General features: G+C 41.7%; 1 protein-coding gene across 1 annotated transcript in view; it reads left to right on the top strand.

Annotated features, from left to right (window-relative positions):
• Window positions 1-2,523: 2,523 nt before the first annotated feature.
• T265_06268 (hypothetical protein) overlaps window positions 2,524-16,657 on the top strand; it is a gene marked incomplete at both ends in the record, with an annotated part of 53,499 nt that continues 39,365 nt past the window's right edge. Inside the window, one exon of the mRNA XM_009171488.1 lies at window positions 2,524-2,743. Within this exon, the coding sequence (XP_009169752.1) occupies window positions 2,524-2,743 (220 nt within the window). The remainder of the gene's footprint in view (window positions 2,744-16,657) is intronic.

Below are 16,657 nucleotides of genomic sequence, written 5' to 3'. Positions count from 1 at the left end.
TTCGCTGTTTATAGTGCGCTCATGGTTCCCGAAAAATTAGATGACAAATCTAGTGAATCGAGTGTTGCCAGACAGACCTGTACAGAAAGAAACGAAATCATACACAACAGTTTGCTGGTCAATTTAATCGCGTCTATGTCCGGTTGACTTGCGTTAACTCCTGTTAATGTATTTTCGTCGGCTCTCAAGGTGGTAGGTCATTTAGTTCCTCTTGTGATCAGTTCGGATGGCTGTCTCCATTTCACTTTTTTGGTCGCCCGCGCATAGCCCTGTCAGGCCGGACGTCTCGGCTTACTAACATTCCTAAGCATTCGTTAGGATACATTTTGTGGCTAGAACCAATGGTCCTGCGGCTGGCGGATCTGTGGTCTCTCATCGAATGACGTAGCAACGTGACGTAGCAATGGTGTCCTGATACATGCTCTTGGCAAATGAAGTGTTCACACGTGAATGGACATATTGATGTGAAACGAGAATAACTGCATTGCCAGCGTAGTAGCTACTGACACAAACTTGCTTAGTATGGATAGCAAGAGGCAGTGCAAGTCGAGTTACTGATATGAGTAAACCTTATGTTACAGCTGAGCACAAACTGTACAGAATTTGACAAGTGTTCTTATTTACACGTGATTTTGATTTTGACATTGGTTCAACTGAATGCAGATGTGTCTCTCGTTTCTGATGGTTTGTCTCAAATTTCAGTCAGTAAGATTTTCGAGATATCTTGATATATTTTCTAAACGTAACTCACTATACATAAAGTAGCTTAAAGCTCTTGAAATGCAAGAGAGTGTATTTGGCGAACTTTGTAAGATTTAGTTTCAAGTAGAAAGTAAGGTTGCGGCGATTTCGGGGACTGAGCCTACTTGATGAGCTCTAGGAGAAGCAAAATCGACAGTGTGCTATCGGGAGTGCTATGGGTAGTATGTCACGCAGAAGGAGCTTCTGTCTAGATACAAATATCCAGTGAGCGAATAAGTGTTAGGGACAGCTGGCAGTCAGATAGAATCTAATATGCTCCAGCACTTTGTTGAATTTAAACAGTGAAACTAACTAAGATTCCATTTATTTGAACAGAGTTAGTTGATGGATGGCCAGTACGACTTGAGAATATCACATTACTCCATGTCAGTTAGGACAAAGATCAAGACATTACTTTCATTAAAAAAACATGCAGTTAAGCCACATGATAGAGAAAAAATAACTAAAACTTGTAATAGACGTATTGCATGTGCGCCCCAGATAATAAAATATAGAAAAGCACATCGTCCCGAATGATATGAGACTGTATATAATTTCAAATTCCGTTAGAAACCGCAATTCACCTCCAAATTCATGGCAATGACGAATAATTTACTGAAGTACTAAAACGGATCTTTTCCCGATAAGCGCCGCCACTAATGTGAAAAGTGCATGTGCGAAAACCGAAGCCACGGCACTCTTTGTCAGCACACAAGCTTGACATATTTTTGATGAAAACAATCCCTTATCCGCATCTAGACTCATTTTGTGCAAAAATGTTTCCTCCGTTTGGACGTAAAACCTCAAATGAACTTCCTAACGCTTTCAACCCTCGTCCGTGACAAGGAGACGGTAATACGTTTTTTGTTAGCCACGGAGTGATCCATCAGGAACGTTTATGCAACAATGGCCACTAGATGACACTTTCAACTCTTTCTGGCAGGTGGAGGTGTAATGACTGACAGTGTTAGCAAGAAAGGGAACTTGGCTGGAGTGGTCTACAATGGAGTTTAGAACAGTATTTCTGTTCATTTATTGTTGGTCCAAAAATTAGGCGAAAATCAGATTCTGCTCAGAGGAATTGTCTATTAGCCAAACGAGCGCTGTGGATTGGAAGAACTTTCTTCGAGACGTTTGCGCCTGCAACCGTTAATCATAAAGAAAATTTTGTGGATCCAAAGACTGGAGTTCACTCACAAACCATCGAATCTCTTTAACACGTCTACAGATGGCGGATTAAACGCCAATGCGGCACAACCGATCTTTGGACAGCTACATGTGTGAATTCGTTTGGAGGCAAAGGCACCGAAAAGCGAACCTTTTCTTGCAAATCAATAGTGACATGTCCCGATTTTATCCTCTCCAATAAAACCTAAAAGTACAAATTTTATATCCTCTTTTTTCTAATCTATTTTGGGTGGCGGGGGTTTATTTTTTGGCAGGCCTTACCTGGAAAAGATCCCCTAAAAGTTGAATGACAATTTCCGGTCTGTATTTTCTGTTGATTTCTGAGGCCACCACTTGGCTCGGAAGACAGTGAGCCGGATTCCCAAAAAATCTAGCTCCTAAAGCTGGTCATCCTTTGTATCGGGGCCCAAAGGATGTGCATCAGTGCTACCACATGCTAAACTCAGTGGATCTGCCAGCGCCATGGTTGAAACGTTTGCCTTGAAAACTGGCTCGAATTGCATGCTTATCATCACCCGCATTTCCATTGGCCAACCAATGAAATCGCTTCGCCTACGCAAACCCACATCCAACTGACTCACCGCAGACGCATGAATGACACGCACTTACCGGAAATCACCCACAGACGAAGGTACTTCTCATGTTCGTCTGCAGGACTTGTTCCGAGTGGGCGTAAGACCGGTTGTTCCGTTGTTGCCGTATCCGATGTGGTGTGTCGCAGCATGCTATAAATGGACATTTACGATCATCAGTGAACACTGTGTCACTCATCAGATCGGAAAGGATCATATGATGCCTGGACGGTTTGTATTGGGTAAGCGTTTTTCCGCACCGCAATTCAGTATCACATCTTCGTCTTTTCTATTTGTTGTGAAATTTCGCTCCAGAATCGCCAATTAAATTTTAACTTTTCACCACAGGGTAGCATTTAAAATGCATCCTTGCCGATTCTGGAAACTGGAAATATTACACAAGTCAGACCCGATGAAATATTGTATATTAATCGGGTCTTTATCATGGGAATTTCGAGTTCCAAACATATATATCCCTGAATTAGTGTGTCGTGATTTCTCAACTCGATAACTTCTCCCGGAAGTAGAGCTTCGTTTTGGGTATCACTCGAACACGCTGGTTAGTTGAGGTACAGCAAACAATAATCTAGTGCAGAAATAACGGAGCGATTTCGATCGCAGTAATTATCAGAATATTTTTTGTGTTGTAAACTGGGCGACACACGCATAAACTAAAGCCCCGTCGCCGACCACTGCAGGTTTTTGGTGTTGGAATGGATGGCCACAGCAGTTTGATTGCGAGGCCTTCAGCAACAACTCGGCGCGTAACACCGCAACTGTGGGTCACACTGATGGATAGTTAATTGTTAGAATGGCAGTCGGTTGTGTAATTGACTTACACATGGGTCCAACGAGTCATAAACTTGTGACCTGACAAATCGGTGGTGGTCAGTGCATCATTACTATTACTCTGTTGTGAGTAGTATTTCTATTATTATCATTACAATGACGTCGGTGTGGTAAGCCTCCGCTCCATTGTGCAATACAGCATGGTCGCAGTCATTAAGTGCGGATCACCCATTATTGACTGGTATACTACTCATCTTCGAGGATATTTTTGGTTCTCTAACAAACAGAAAAACTTGGCGATCTAGTTCTAAATAGTCAACAAGCTTGTACTGGATAGTTTTGACAATGTGTTAGTGTAACGAGCTCTTGTAACTTTTATTGGAGATCTTCGGCTGCAAGTGAAGTTCCTTGTGCTGAAAGATTGTACAACTGTTTCCAACACCCGACCCTCCAGCTGGTAGTTTAAACACTAAACGGCTCAGTAACGAGCGACTGATTAGCACGGCGAATAACTCGCACTTAGATAAGATATGGCACCGCTGATCCTTAAGTCAAGAGATCCACATCACGTGGTCACGTTTTGATAGACTGGCTCCTCGAGTGACGTATTTTCGGACGGAAGCTCCACTCATTGCGTGAGTTTTTCTTCCTCTGGGCTACTTACACGTTGATGGCGGCGCGAAGGGATGTTGGACTGCCTGAAATTCTGTAAGATGCGCAATACTTATGATTCCCAATAAGGATGAAACAAGCAGGTGCACAGTGCTTCTCGGTCTAAAGTGAAGATGTAGTGCTTTCTTTGGAGGAAAGTGTTGGTAGCTCAGGTAGGGTGGATGGTCGTTAGCTCGTACATGACCCCAAACCACAGAAGTTATATCCTGTTTGCTAGAAATTCGAAAAAATCTATAAAAAAATTTGGAAAAAAATCCGAAAGAAATCAACATAGTCCTGTGTTTCCGCCACACTTGTTTCAAAACTATTCTGTATGGAAACTTTATGGACTGTTTAAACTTCATTTTTGGAGCCGTAGAGCCACATTTTGAGGTCACCACCGGCTGTTCGGAAGTTGTTCTCAGGATAAAAACCAAAGCAATTGGTCTCGAAGCTTAAATGCTGACTTTCTTACTATAAAATTAAGCAGGATGAATATTGTAGCGTTATGAATTGGTGAATTTTTAAGGGAATGCATCTGCTTAAAGTTGTGTTTTTGCCTGCGTTACACACACTAGCCTTTTCGGCTTACTTGCTTTGTGAAAAGTGTGTCAAACTCTCATGCAAGTCCTGGGTGATCCTTTGGAATTTGTACTCGAAAATCAGAGTACACTTAGGAAATACTGAAAGGCGGATGTATTTCGCCTTTCTCTGGTCTAATAAGCCCTAGATGAAACGGACCCGCGCTTCTGTAATAGAGCCTTGTTTCTTCAGCGAGGAACATCCTCGAAAGATCTAAAAATCCCTCAGTTGGTGTGAGTTTTCCTATCGAATGCAGAGTAACACAAGCGATCTTTTGATCTTCACCAGAAATGCGTTAGACGTGTTGAAATAACCATCTGATCTTGTTGGTTGAACTTTAGGTTCTTACTCAATTGGATCAAACTTTCGCAACCTGTATGAGTATACATCAATAGGCCTTAGATCCGTACTTCCAGCCGGCGAAAATTTAATAAGGGCATGAAAAAGTTACCGTTGCAGACTTTTGTTCCCGTGTGCAACTGTTTTATTTTTGCCCAAAAATGCCTAAAAACACCAACAAAGATTCTGGGGGCGGTTTTGTGAATTTCGTCGTAACGAATGCGTCATTTGCCGTGGGTACAAGAGTGCAAACGCATGCATGTGTGAGGTGTGACTTTATCTCAGTTCAACGACATCGCAGTCTTCGTATATTGGTATTATCTTCCATCTTCCATCTTCAATTCTGGCTAGCGGGTTAAAGTGGATCGGACTTGTGGTCTAGTTGATTTTTCTAAACGTTTCCTAATATCGCAAATGCCTGAAGTCGTCTCTCGAATCAATAATCCCGTCAAAGTAATTTTCCGAACTCTACGCATGTTTGTCAGACAACGATTTAGTTAAACGTTCTATAGCAGACCAGATTTCATTGTTCTAGATTAAATGAATAAAGACCGATCGATTCATTATTCAAATTAACATCTTGAAACAACATTTAGCGAAGTCATCGATGCAGCCTGTTCAATCATCTTGTTCATGCAGTGGATTCATCAGCCACTAGTCACTCACGTCTGAGTGTTACACTGTGTTCTTCTGTAGTCATCAGAAGGACACATTTAAGCAGCTGTACTTTGTTTGTTCATCAGTGAAATGCCTTTGTTGACAACTTCTTGTCAATTGATCGTAGTTTCCTAGCAAATTCTCGAGGAGTTTCTTCATATCAAAAGTATTTGGCCTCTGTTGTCTGTAGGTACTCCTCCCACGTAAGATGTGATTTGCGGAAGTCCGCTTTTGTTCTGCCTCAAAACAAATAGAAATTTGTTTTCTGCTACGCGTTAGTTTTCTTAATTTAGTGCTAAGCGGCAACGGGCATCTGTAGACGTCCTTTGTAGGCATATCGCCAAGTGAACCCAATCGTTTCGTATACATGTATTTAAAACTGAAAAACAATATATTTGTGGTAAGTTGCCAGGCAACGTACAACATTACTGCACTTGCAAGCTTTATGTCCTACAGCGTCCTGAAGGGGTTTTTAAGATGTGGCAACCGCGAATACACTCATGTGCTCGAATCCTGATCTCCTACATCGTGTTTAGAGAAACTAGAGCAGGCAAACTAAGTACCTGAACCAAAAGCTCATAACCGTGTACAAGGAGTATCACGTCCTACTATATTTTCTGTGCTAGAGAAGAAACGACTCAATGATACTAATCAATCGATGTGTGAATGGGAAGTTCAAAACGACCCTCCAAAGAAGGCTCTCGAGTTCATTTTACAAATAGCACGGCACACAATGACAAGAGAAGGCTAGAACGATAAGAGTATTACTACAGTGTTTTCTCTATGGCTTCATTCAACTCTTCGAGACACTATCTAAGCAGTTGAGGGAAAACGTGTCATAGTCAGCCCACAGGATTAAAGCCATCCAATCAGGACCACTCAGGCTGTGAAGAACAGGCTAACGGATGGAAAAGGAATGTGGCTGGGAAGTTTGGCGGTGCAGCGAAAGTACACTCGAATCCGAATAAAAAAAATAATCCTCTCTTCCGCGGTAATGCTCTTCTGGTGTCTAGCAGCCATGCCACATGTAGGAAGCGTGAAAGCTGTGGTTGCCCAGCCTAAACAGAAGCATTCGAGATACTGAGGTTGGGTTCGAACCACGGCCAGTAAATTCGCTTTTAACCTTTCGAGCTTTAAGTTGTCTCTAGCTTTCAATGCCAGACTTCCTGCGAAAACAAATTTTAAACTCTACGGATACTCTAATGAGCCCTCACTATCAACTGCAAATTATAGGTTGTTCATTCCGCCTTGTATCTAGCGACTTATTGCATTCAAAACAATTCACAGTCATAGACTTGTCTCTTTTATATTTGAAGTCGATTGCAATACACGCAGCCCAGAAATATGTCGTGGAATAATAATTCTTTTTATAGACCGAAGACTTGAATCCAGAGGTTAGACGGAGATGAACAAGTCCGGTTTGGAAGACACGGGCCGTTATGAAGTCAAAGAGTTTGGGATTGTAACACACAGTTTTGTACTCCTGCATGAAATAATGCGGTTTTCATACATGAAAATATGAATATAGCCTGAGAAACAGAAGCGGTAAAATTATTGGAAAGCAGGAGTAATAGATTTGTGATGTTCCTGAAGAGGTGCAAAGAGCTTGGGACAGTGAAAATCAAGACGTTTGTGAGCACCTTTTGAGATATGGGTTGATTCTTGGTTGTTTGGTAAGTCCGATCACAGGTAATGTGGGCGAATCACATTGTTTAAGGATTACCTTACTGAGGCCATCTGTCATGAGAAAAAGTATGACAAGTGACGCAGAACTAGAGAAGTAGTCTGAGGGCAATTCATCCGGTACGTTAGACAAGATTTCGGAAAAATTTACAGATGAGTTAACGTGGTTCACGTAAGACGGCTGTCCACTGAATGTCATCACAAATGACAGTGATCAGGTGAATGCAAAATACTTGTTGTTCTTCAGCGCGTGTTAAACTCTAAAATGGTTAGAAGAAAAAAGCAGTTATTTGAAAAGTGTCACGTCCACAGTTCAAATAAGATTCCTAGCCTCGTAAATACTGCGTAGGAGAAAAAAGGAAAGAAATCGTTCAGCTGTAGTACTCTTTTGGTGCCCAACTTCTATACCATCCAGAAGGAAGCACGAGGGCTGGGAAAAAGCCAGGTTGCCCAAGCCCAGACGTTGGAAGTCGAGAGGCAGGGGTCGAATTCAAACCACAGACCTTTCGGTCAGTAAATCCGCATTCTAAACATTGGGCCCCCACTTTCTTCTCAGGTCGCTTAGGATTTCCAGGGAATCGATTATAAACAGTCAATATAGATGAAAATTGTTTTTCTCCTGGTGCATCCATTAAGAACAGGACCCACCTTGGTTATAAGTTTATTACATAACCCATGGCTTCAGATACTTTGGTGCCGTTGCCACACAGCGTGGTGCTATTGAGAAAATAGGCAAACTCTAATAAAATTTCCGAAACATTTGTTGTCAGGAAGCTAATAATTCTATTTAAATGGAATGCAAAAAAGAATCCATTTCTGATGGCCACTTTTTTGGTGGGGGCTAAATGTTCAAGTCCGGTGGACTTGTGGCACAGCCTGCCAATTTAGCAAACCAATCTTTATCTTGATGGAACGAATCAAATTGTTGCCTGATTACTGACTCCGATTCTTTTTTCCATGAGCTATTTTATATTCAAGAGATGAGATACTGACAAAATGTTGCTTTTTTCCACAAAACTGATTCGAACATTCCGCGCGTGGACAATGAGAGGTAAAGCTTGTCAAAGTTGTCCAATATGTTTTTTTTCGATAAAGTATATATGTTGGACGTCGTCACGGAAAACATTTATTTTAGAAAACTTATTTCTACAAATTCGAGTGGGAATGAAGTGAACTTCTTAACGCCTACCGAGAACCATCCTTTAAGTGACAACAGGATGCAGTGTTTTGGCCTAAAAATGAGGATTTGCATTTTGAATGGGTGGGATTGATGTTCCAAAAAGTGCGTAACACTTCAAAACGGAAAGAATACTCCGAAAACCCTTCCCCAAAAATATCTCCTTTCTCTTTGTTGCACGAGTTTGGGGCGGTCTGCTTCAACTAGTCTGGGTACAGTGAAGCTTATCCGGAATTTAATTTTGTAATGGTTTGAATGGGTGAATACGGTTTTTCAACCGTTTCGGTCATTTGTTGGCACATCAAACTACAGTTTTTCTGGCGACTTAATCGACGTAATCACCTACTGTGTATATCGTGCGAGCGCAAACGGATCAACTCCCACGCATTCTGAGTGGCATTCCATCACTGACAAGTAGTTTACGCTACCGTGGTTTAGAGAAACGTCATTGGCATATTGAGTCCTGCAACCCCCAAACTGACAAGTATTTCACTACATGGCTGTTTTTACAAATTCACCTAGCTTCGTTCACCAAATCGCTGGAGGTTATCCGACAAACGGAGATAACGGACGACTTACCAGCCGGACCGATTTTTTAGTGGGTTTTTGTAACACTTGTCCCGATTACTTTGGATACTAATACTTTTATTAGTAATATGACTACTTTTCATAAGACAGACTGAATCTGGTCCCAAAACGGTCTGAATTCAAAATAAATAGCTGGAATGTACATGTACACGACAATGATGACATTGGATAGGTAATTTGTCCATATGGTGCTGCGTAAGCCTCTTGGTGGTTTTGTGTGTGATCACGAAAACTGGCGATTTATTCCAATATAACTTTGCTTTATTTTAGAGAAAATGGCGTTTTCTGTCTTCTGTGATTATTTATGAGGACAGTTAACGTAAGATCATCAGGGGTGTTTGCTTCAGAGCGCATCGCCATCTGACACTTGTTTGTGAATTATGATACATTTTCAGACGATTTCTGCGTCATCGGTTCTTCGTTTTACGAGGTGAACGGTGTAGCGAGTAAGACAAATAAGAACCCATTTTGATGGGGGCGAGAGGTACTGAAACTTCTCTTGAGATATAGACAAAACACAAGGGGGATTTCCAGTGGTTTCGTTTTATTGCGCCCAGTACCCAGATTTAGTATCGCCGATCCATCTTACTGAACGGAATTTTTCAAGCTGGACAGTAACGATAGAAGGGATTTACACAACAATCGTTACGGTCAAAGAAATTGTACCGACTTCTTAGATTTACATGATCTCACAATGAGGGTCAATAGGATCAAGTCACATTTTCATAGTTTCCGGTGAATTATGTCATTGTAATGGATCTATTCGTAGGTAACCTGGTGGACAAATGTCCCGAGTTGCCATTTATAACAATTCCTATGTTTACTGAGTGATTCAGACAACAGTCTGTCCACTGCCAACCTCGTAACATGTTTGGCTGGAGACACTGGACCATATGGCGGCTAAACGATGTCAGTGACGTTTAATACTGTCAGTTTCTATCTACATTACCTCACTGTGTGCTTAAGGCGTAGAAAACTGGGATATGTGTTTTAGGCTAGCTTTAGGTCCCCCCCCATTTCTTTTAGCTTCCCAGGTACCATTCAAATAAACTGACAAGGTTGTGAGGCAGTGCAGCCTCAGTGTTCTTATCTGATGTTGCTGTCAATGAAAACGATGATGACATTCCGAGGAACAGTAGGACCATGGTAAGTCGCCATCACCTAAGTTTGAGGACGCTCTATCCAATTGTAGAATCTTAGCGAATTTATTTGCCGTAGGTAGGTCTATGCGTTGGTCTCGAACATGAAAATCTGGGAAGCAGTTTCATACCAAAAAAGTAGAAGAAATAAGCGACTGAAATAGAGTTACATGAAACGATAACTAAAATAAACACATGTATCCTAGTACGACTCTGAGAGAATCAAATGTTATCAAGCAAGTCAGCTGGGTACAGTCTATCCGGGTGACTTGGTTTCCTGGAAAAAAAACCTTCTAAGATGCTTTATTACATAAAGTGTGCTGCGAGTAGACGGCGGAGAAGCAATCACACATCTTGACTTAATTGAATTTAATGGCAAAGCAATTATCCTGAAGAGATTGCAGCTACTACGTGGGCGGTAAGACAACATAATTGCCTTTGAGTACAAAATGGATGGCTAGACGAGGGAGAACATTTTAATCGATTTGCGAAGTGGGCCCAGGAAGTCTGGCTGCTACCGATCGTTTACCCCGCTCCAAATACTATTTTCGTGGACAGGCATAATTTATACGTACTTTACACTGACCTTCCTGAGTTGAAACAAGCGATGCAGACGAAAGATGCATTCTTTGAAACTGCCGCTAAAACACAACACAGATGAAGAATTTCTATGATTTAGAATGGCTGGAAAGTGTCTTTAGAGTAGAACGGGATGCATATTGGAACACTGACAAATTGTTGTTAGTGCAATAATCTGAGAAATCGAACACCGCTAGTGCAGCTCTCAAGATGCGTCATTTACCAGCCTTCTGTAGCCACATGGTTTGGAATGCACACACAGCGCCGTCCAATGTCTTGGCTAACATCTGTGAAATAATTCACCAGATAATCTCAATTTGATTTTGACGGAAGACTCAACTGAATCCAGCTGAATTACTCATGTGTGATGATCTTCTTTAACTGGGTCTGCTTTACAAAGCCGTCTCCTGTTTCTGCTGACAAGATTTTCAATAGATAGCAGTACGTTGTCTAGACATAGCACACTACTGATAAGTTCGCTGTAGTAGTGTACTAGTCTAGACAGTCCTGCGCTAAGTTCCTCGCACTAACGGGACATCACTGTCACTCATTCCGAAGAAAAGAAGTGGTGTTGAGTACCAACACGCTACGGTGCGATGGCGGTAGCGATGTCACCGGTATAAGGATCATGAATAGAGATTGATGCACGAGTGTTCGATAATCCATTAGAACAGGGAGAAAAGAGGGGAAGACTACTGCCGTATTACTCTGAGAGAATCAAATGTTATCAAGCAAGTCAGCTGGGTACAGTCTATCCGGGTGACTTGGTTTCCTGGAAAAAAAACCTTCTAAGATGCTTTATTACATAAAGTGTGCTGCGAGTAGACGGCGGAGAAGCAATCACACATCTTGACTTAATTGAATTTAATGGCAAAGCAATTATCCTGAAGAGATTGCAGCTACTACGTGGGCGGTAAGACAACATAATTGCCTTTGAGTACAAAATGGATGGCTAGACGAGGGAGAACATTTTAATCGATTTGCGAAGTGGGCCCAGGAAGTCTGGCTGCTACCGATCGTTTACCCCGCTCCAAATACTATTTTCGTGGACAGGCATAATTTATACGTACTTTACACTGACCTTCCTGAGTTGAAACAAGCGATGCAGACGAAAGATGCATTCTTTGAAACTGCCGCTAAAACACAACACAGATGAAGAATTTCTATGATTTAGAATGGCTGGAAAGTGTCTTTAGAGTAGAACGGGATGCATATTGGAACACTGACAAATTGTTGTTAGTGCAATAATCTGAGAAATCGAACACCGCTAGTGCAGCTCTCAAGATGCGTCATTTACCAGCCTTCTGTAGCCACATGGTTTGAAATGCACACACAGCGTCGTCCAATGTCTTGGCTAACATCTGTGAAATAATTCACCAGATAATCTCAATTTGATTTTGACGGAAGACTCAACTGAATCCAGCTGAATTACTCATGTGTGATGATCTTCTTTAACTGGGTCTGCTTTACAAAGCCGTCTCCTGTTTCTGCTGACAAGATTTTCAATAGATGTACGTACGTTGTCTAGACATAGCACACTACTGATAAGTTCGCTGTAGTAGTGTACTAGTCTAGACAGTCCTGCGCTAAGTTCCTCGCACTAACGGGACATCACTGTCACTCATTCCGAAGAAAAGAAGTGGTGTTGAGTACCAACACGCTACGGTGCGATGGCGGTAGCGATGTCACCGGTATAAGGATCATGAATAGAGATTGATGCACGAGTGTTCGATAATCCATTAGAACAGGGAGAAAAGAGGGGAAGACTACTGCCGTATTTTAAGTTGAACTGTGTTTCAATTAGCTTATAATTTATGATTTGATTTTGGATGCTTTTTGCTGGTGTTAGCAGCCTCGTGTGTGTAGTTTTGCCTTCTTTACGACAGTTTGGGGAAAAATTATTCCTGCTCTATATTCAACTAAACTCTACAGGTTTTGATGCTTCGGTGGGGTAGCTAAACTTTGGGCTCAACGCACGAGTTTTTCAACTAAAGTAATCAGTGTTTTTTCATCCGGCGTACAATTTCATTTCCTGTGACTAGTTTTAGACCGGACACGCGGCAACAACATCCGCTTACGGCATCTGAAACCAAGAGTGATTTGGAAGTGAGAAAGAAGATACCCGCACTTGACATTAAATCTAATAGAAAACATAGCTTAAGCATAATTTAAAACAGTTCAACCTATCTGCTAAGCCACACAAGTTTGGTGACTACACAGCGCTTTGGTTGAGTATGAACTTTAAACTCAACCATCAATCGATTCAATCATACGACAAACACCTAAGGAATTTTTCCATGAGAGAAAACAAGTGGATGGTCGTCTAAACGTAACACACTACTCGAAAAGTTGCTGAAGACTATTCAGCAGACGACAACCGGTTTCACGTTTCCTTGCAGCTTGTCGGGTGCAGTCGGAGCAGTCTCCGAGTTTACACCAACTTTGTGTTCCATTTGAACACAAATTGGACAAATATTCTCATTTTTGTTTTTGATCGGTGTTTCAACCGCGTCCGGTAAATCTTTCGTTTATGATGGTACACTTCAACCGAGTCTGCTGCAGCGGGCCGACTAATGTTTAAGTAAGCTTCACTCCAGCTGTCAGCTGGATAGCATTCACACAACTCCAAACCCGCAGCTCATTAATTATCCAATCGTTTATGAGGATTGTGAAACTTCAAATAAACTTTCATGACAGTCCACCAACGCACAGATTTATAAAGGATTTCGACTTTCATTTGGTAGGAACCAAATAAAAGTTTTTTCTCGATTACTGAGAAGGCCAGACGCAAATTTCTTCATTTTTTCATGAACTTTCCAAACAAGCATTTTGTTTACGTTATTAAAACGGTCATCCAAAGAAACTGACACCAGAAGTTCAGGCGAAGGAGCAAATAATGAACGAAAATGCAGAAACCTATATGAAGAAATAATTTGCACGTGCACTGAAACTCGAGATGAGTAGCCATCCTTGCAACGTTGCAAATGTGCTGCTTAAATGAACTCAAATTGGACTGTGTAAACACTAGCATGTTGTTTACGAAATATCTGGAAAAAATGTTCCAACAAATGCAATCAGCGGCATTTTCGTGATTTTCTTATTCTTAAAAAAATATTCCCTTGTTTATCATAGAATGTTTATACCCGTTAGGGAGTGACTACAAACGACGGTTGTACATGTCACTTGAGCGCGAGATGACGCAGCGGTTAAAGCGCGACCTTACTTACAAGAAGGATAGTGGTTCGAACACGATCTCGGATTCCAAACTACTTTTGTCTAGGTTTCACTAAGTTCCTCATTCAAACTTGGTTGTTGCTTTTGGCAGAAAGCTCCACTAACTTTGCTTCAATAAATTTGCACCATTTCCCACTCTTGATATGGCTCACTGGCAAAAGCTCACTTAATGACCAAAAGGTCCATGGTTCGAGCCTAACCCCGGCATATCAACTGATGTAGTATACGCTTGGGAAACTTGGCATTACCTCATCCCTCGAGCACCATAAGGGCACTACACCTGAACGTCAATTTCTGTGATGCTCTAACAGACCAGCTTGCGAGGACCAGCATCATCTCTGTCCAATTACAAAATCAAGTTATTCTACTAAATTTTACCTTACCAAATTAAGGTAAAAGGCTTCACCACCAATGTGTAACGTAACTTAGAGATTGTTTTTCTTGCTTACAAACTATCGAGTTTACTTGTGACTTACTGCAAATTAGTCAGGATAATAAGAATGATTTGTTTTACTCAGCCATGCGTCCAAAGTTCCAAGCAACCTGGTGAGCTTTGGTAGATGTTGTTCACAGCAATGAACACGGCGTTATGTACGATTAAAGTACACCGTCAAACAAGTGCATAAAACCAGAATCAGACTAACAATTCATTCTTTTTGTTTAAGATTTTCAAAAACTACCAAAATGAAATGCATGCACTTCGAAAATTTTAGAAAGAGGTTGCTCTACCGATAAAACTGCCTGGTAGGTACTGCGCGGCCCGAATTCTTATCACCAAGATTTCTTCAAATGGTCATGTGACCTCTAATCACGTGTTTGCACTTGATTGGATTATTTTAGGAAAATATTCCCGATTGTGCAGGGCTTGTGATGCATCCTGTTTAAACAACCAAAAACCACCATAGAATTGTTTCAGTGACACGCGAACGACAACCAATAAAAACGATGGTGAGCAGCCTACATCTGTAAAGCTTATCGTTACACCAAAAAGATTGCCAAATTTTACGACAGAGGCACCTATGAAGCGGTGTCTGGGTACTAACATCAGAAGATTGGGATTTGATCACATTTAAGGATCGGTACCTCTGTGAAATTCACTTACATCCGATAATTCTAGTTACCAGTGGTCCGAGAGCACATTCCAAAGCATTTTTAAAGCGTGCTGCGTTTTTCAGAACTTAGTGTCTTTTGTATTTGCTATCCCGCTACCATCGGCCGACATCCTACCGCCTCTCAAAAGTCACCGATATAATGAAGCAAAATTCCTCAAAAATACCAAGGCCATATCGCAGCTACTAACCGCAAGGTGTAGATGTAAAAAATGCCTCCTAGTTCTTAATTTGTAAAATTTCGAAGGCACGTAATTTCATCCACGTTCGCTGTGGTTTGCAGGCATCGACAACATTAGCGCTAAAACAGCTATCTGCAATCAGTTCTGACCAAGAACCATTTAGCGCTTAACTGAAAGTACAAAACGCATCGCTTAGAAAATAATTGCGTACTCTTTTGAGAAACATCACAGCTCCGGAGATCAAATGACGACATTGCACAAAACAGACCTTAATCGAAGAAACATCTGCCGAGTTACTGATTTTTTCCATTAGGCTACAAAGCGCCCATTGTAACGGAAAACAGAAAATAGAAAAAACCAGACACATTCAACGATAATGAAGTTTTAGCCAAGCATGTCAACAGCTAGACTGTAGCCAAATCATCTCACTACTATAAGACCTAAAGGGTAGGCCAGAAATACAGTGGGTGGAACTGTGGTCGATCAGCTTCAGCCATTTTCGATAAGCTGTGTGACAAAGGTCAACGATTTTTTGTGTCGAGCTGTCGTAGACACGACATAGTACCTATGCCCAATCCTCAGGCTATCGCACAGCACACGTGTGGATGGCAGTCATGACGAAATTGCCATTATCGGTTAACTGCGATGTCTGAACGGAAAATACGGCAGGTTGTGTGTGGGCGGTGTCCTAGGGTCATGTGATTGTTATTCGATCCCAAATCACGTGATACAAAAGAGGTCAAGCTTAACAAAGCAAACGACAGCAAAACATCATGTGTGTGTGTGGGTGTAGATTTATTGGTAGCTGTGTGCAACCAATTCTGCTTCGAAAATGTGGTTCACTGTTTATGACAAATTTCACACAGTGCACCACTGCGCTCTTCGTACTTTTGCCAAACAACGTACGCAGCCAAACAGCTGCGCATTGTTGTATGATCGCTAATGCACACATAATTCTTTTGTACACTGAGAACGTTCATAGGCGTCTCTTTAGGTCTGAGCTCGAAATGGCAGTTATGGGGTGGACTTATTGACCTTTGGGTTCCCAGTTGCCATGCTAGGCGAAAGAGCCAGAAGGAGCGGGATACTGTCAGGTTCCCCGAGCCTAGGCAGGAGCAGTGGGAATGCTACGGCTGGGTTCGAACCGCCGACCTTCTCTCAGTTAGTTCGCACCTTAACCACCGAAATATCTCGATCTTTTGAGTTATTTTATCTAGTCTTGAAGAGCCACTTTACTTATAAAGCACTGCGGCTATAATTGATCACTGTCGGTCTTATTCAGATCGGGGATTATTCCGGTTGTTCTGGCGCTAAAAACGATGACACTAACCCACTAGGATATCGCAGTGAAACGCGATGTTTCGTGGTGGCTTTCTAGATGCAGTGACCGCATTAGAACTATTGCAGGCTTGGGTAACCTGAAAAATGGTTACAGGTTCCGCTCGAT

The sequence above is a fragment of the Opisthorchis viverrini genome (assembly GCF_000715545.1).
Source record: "Opisthorchis viverrini unplaced genomic scaffold opera_v5_131, whole genome shotgun sequence".
Lineage (NCBI taxonomy): Eukaryota > Metazoa > Platyhelminthes > Trematoda > Opisthorchiida > Opisthorchiidae > Opisthorchis > Opisthorchis viverrini.
This window is presented reverse-complemented; position numbering and strand designations above follow the sequence as displayed.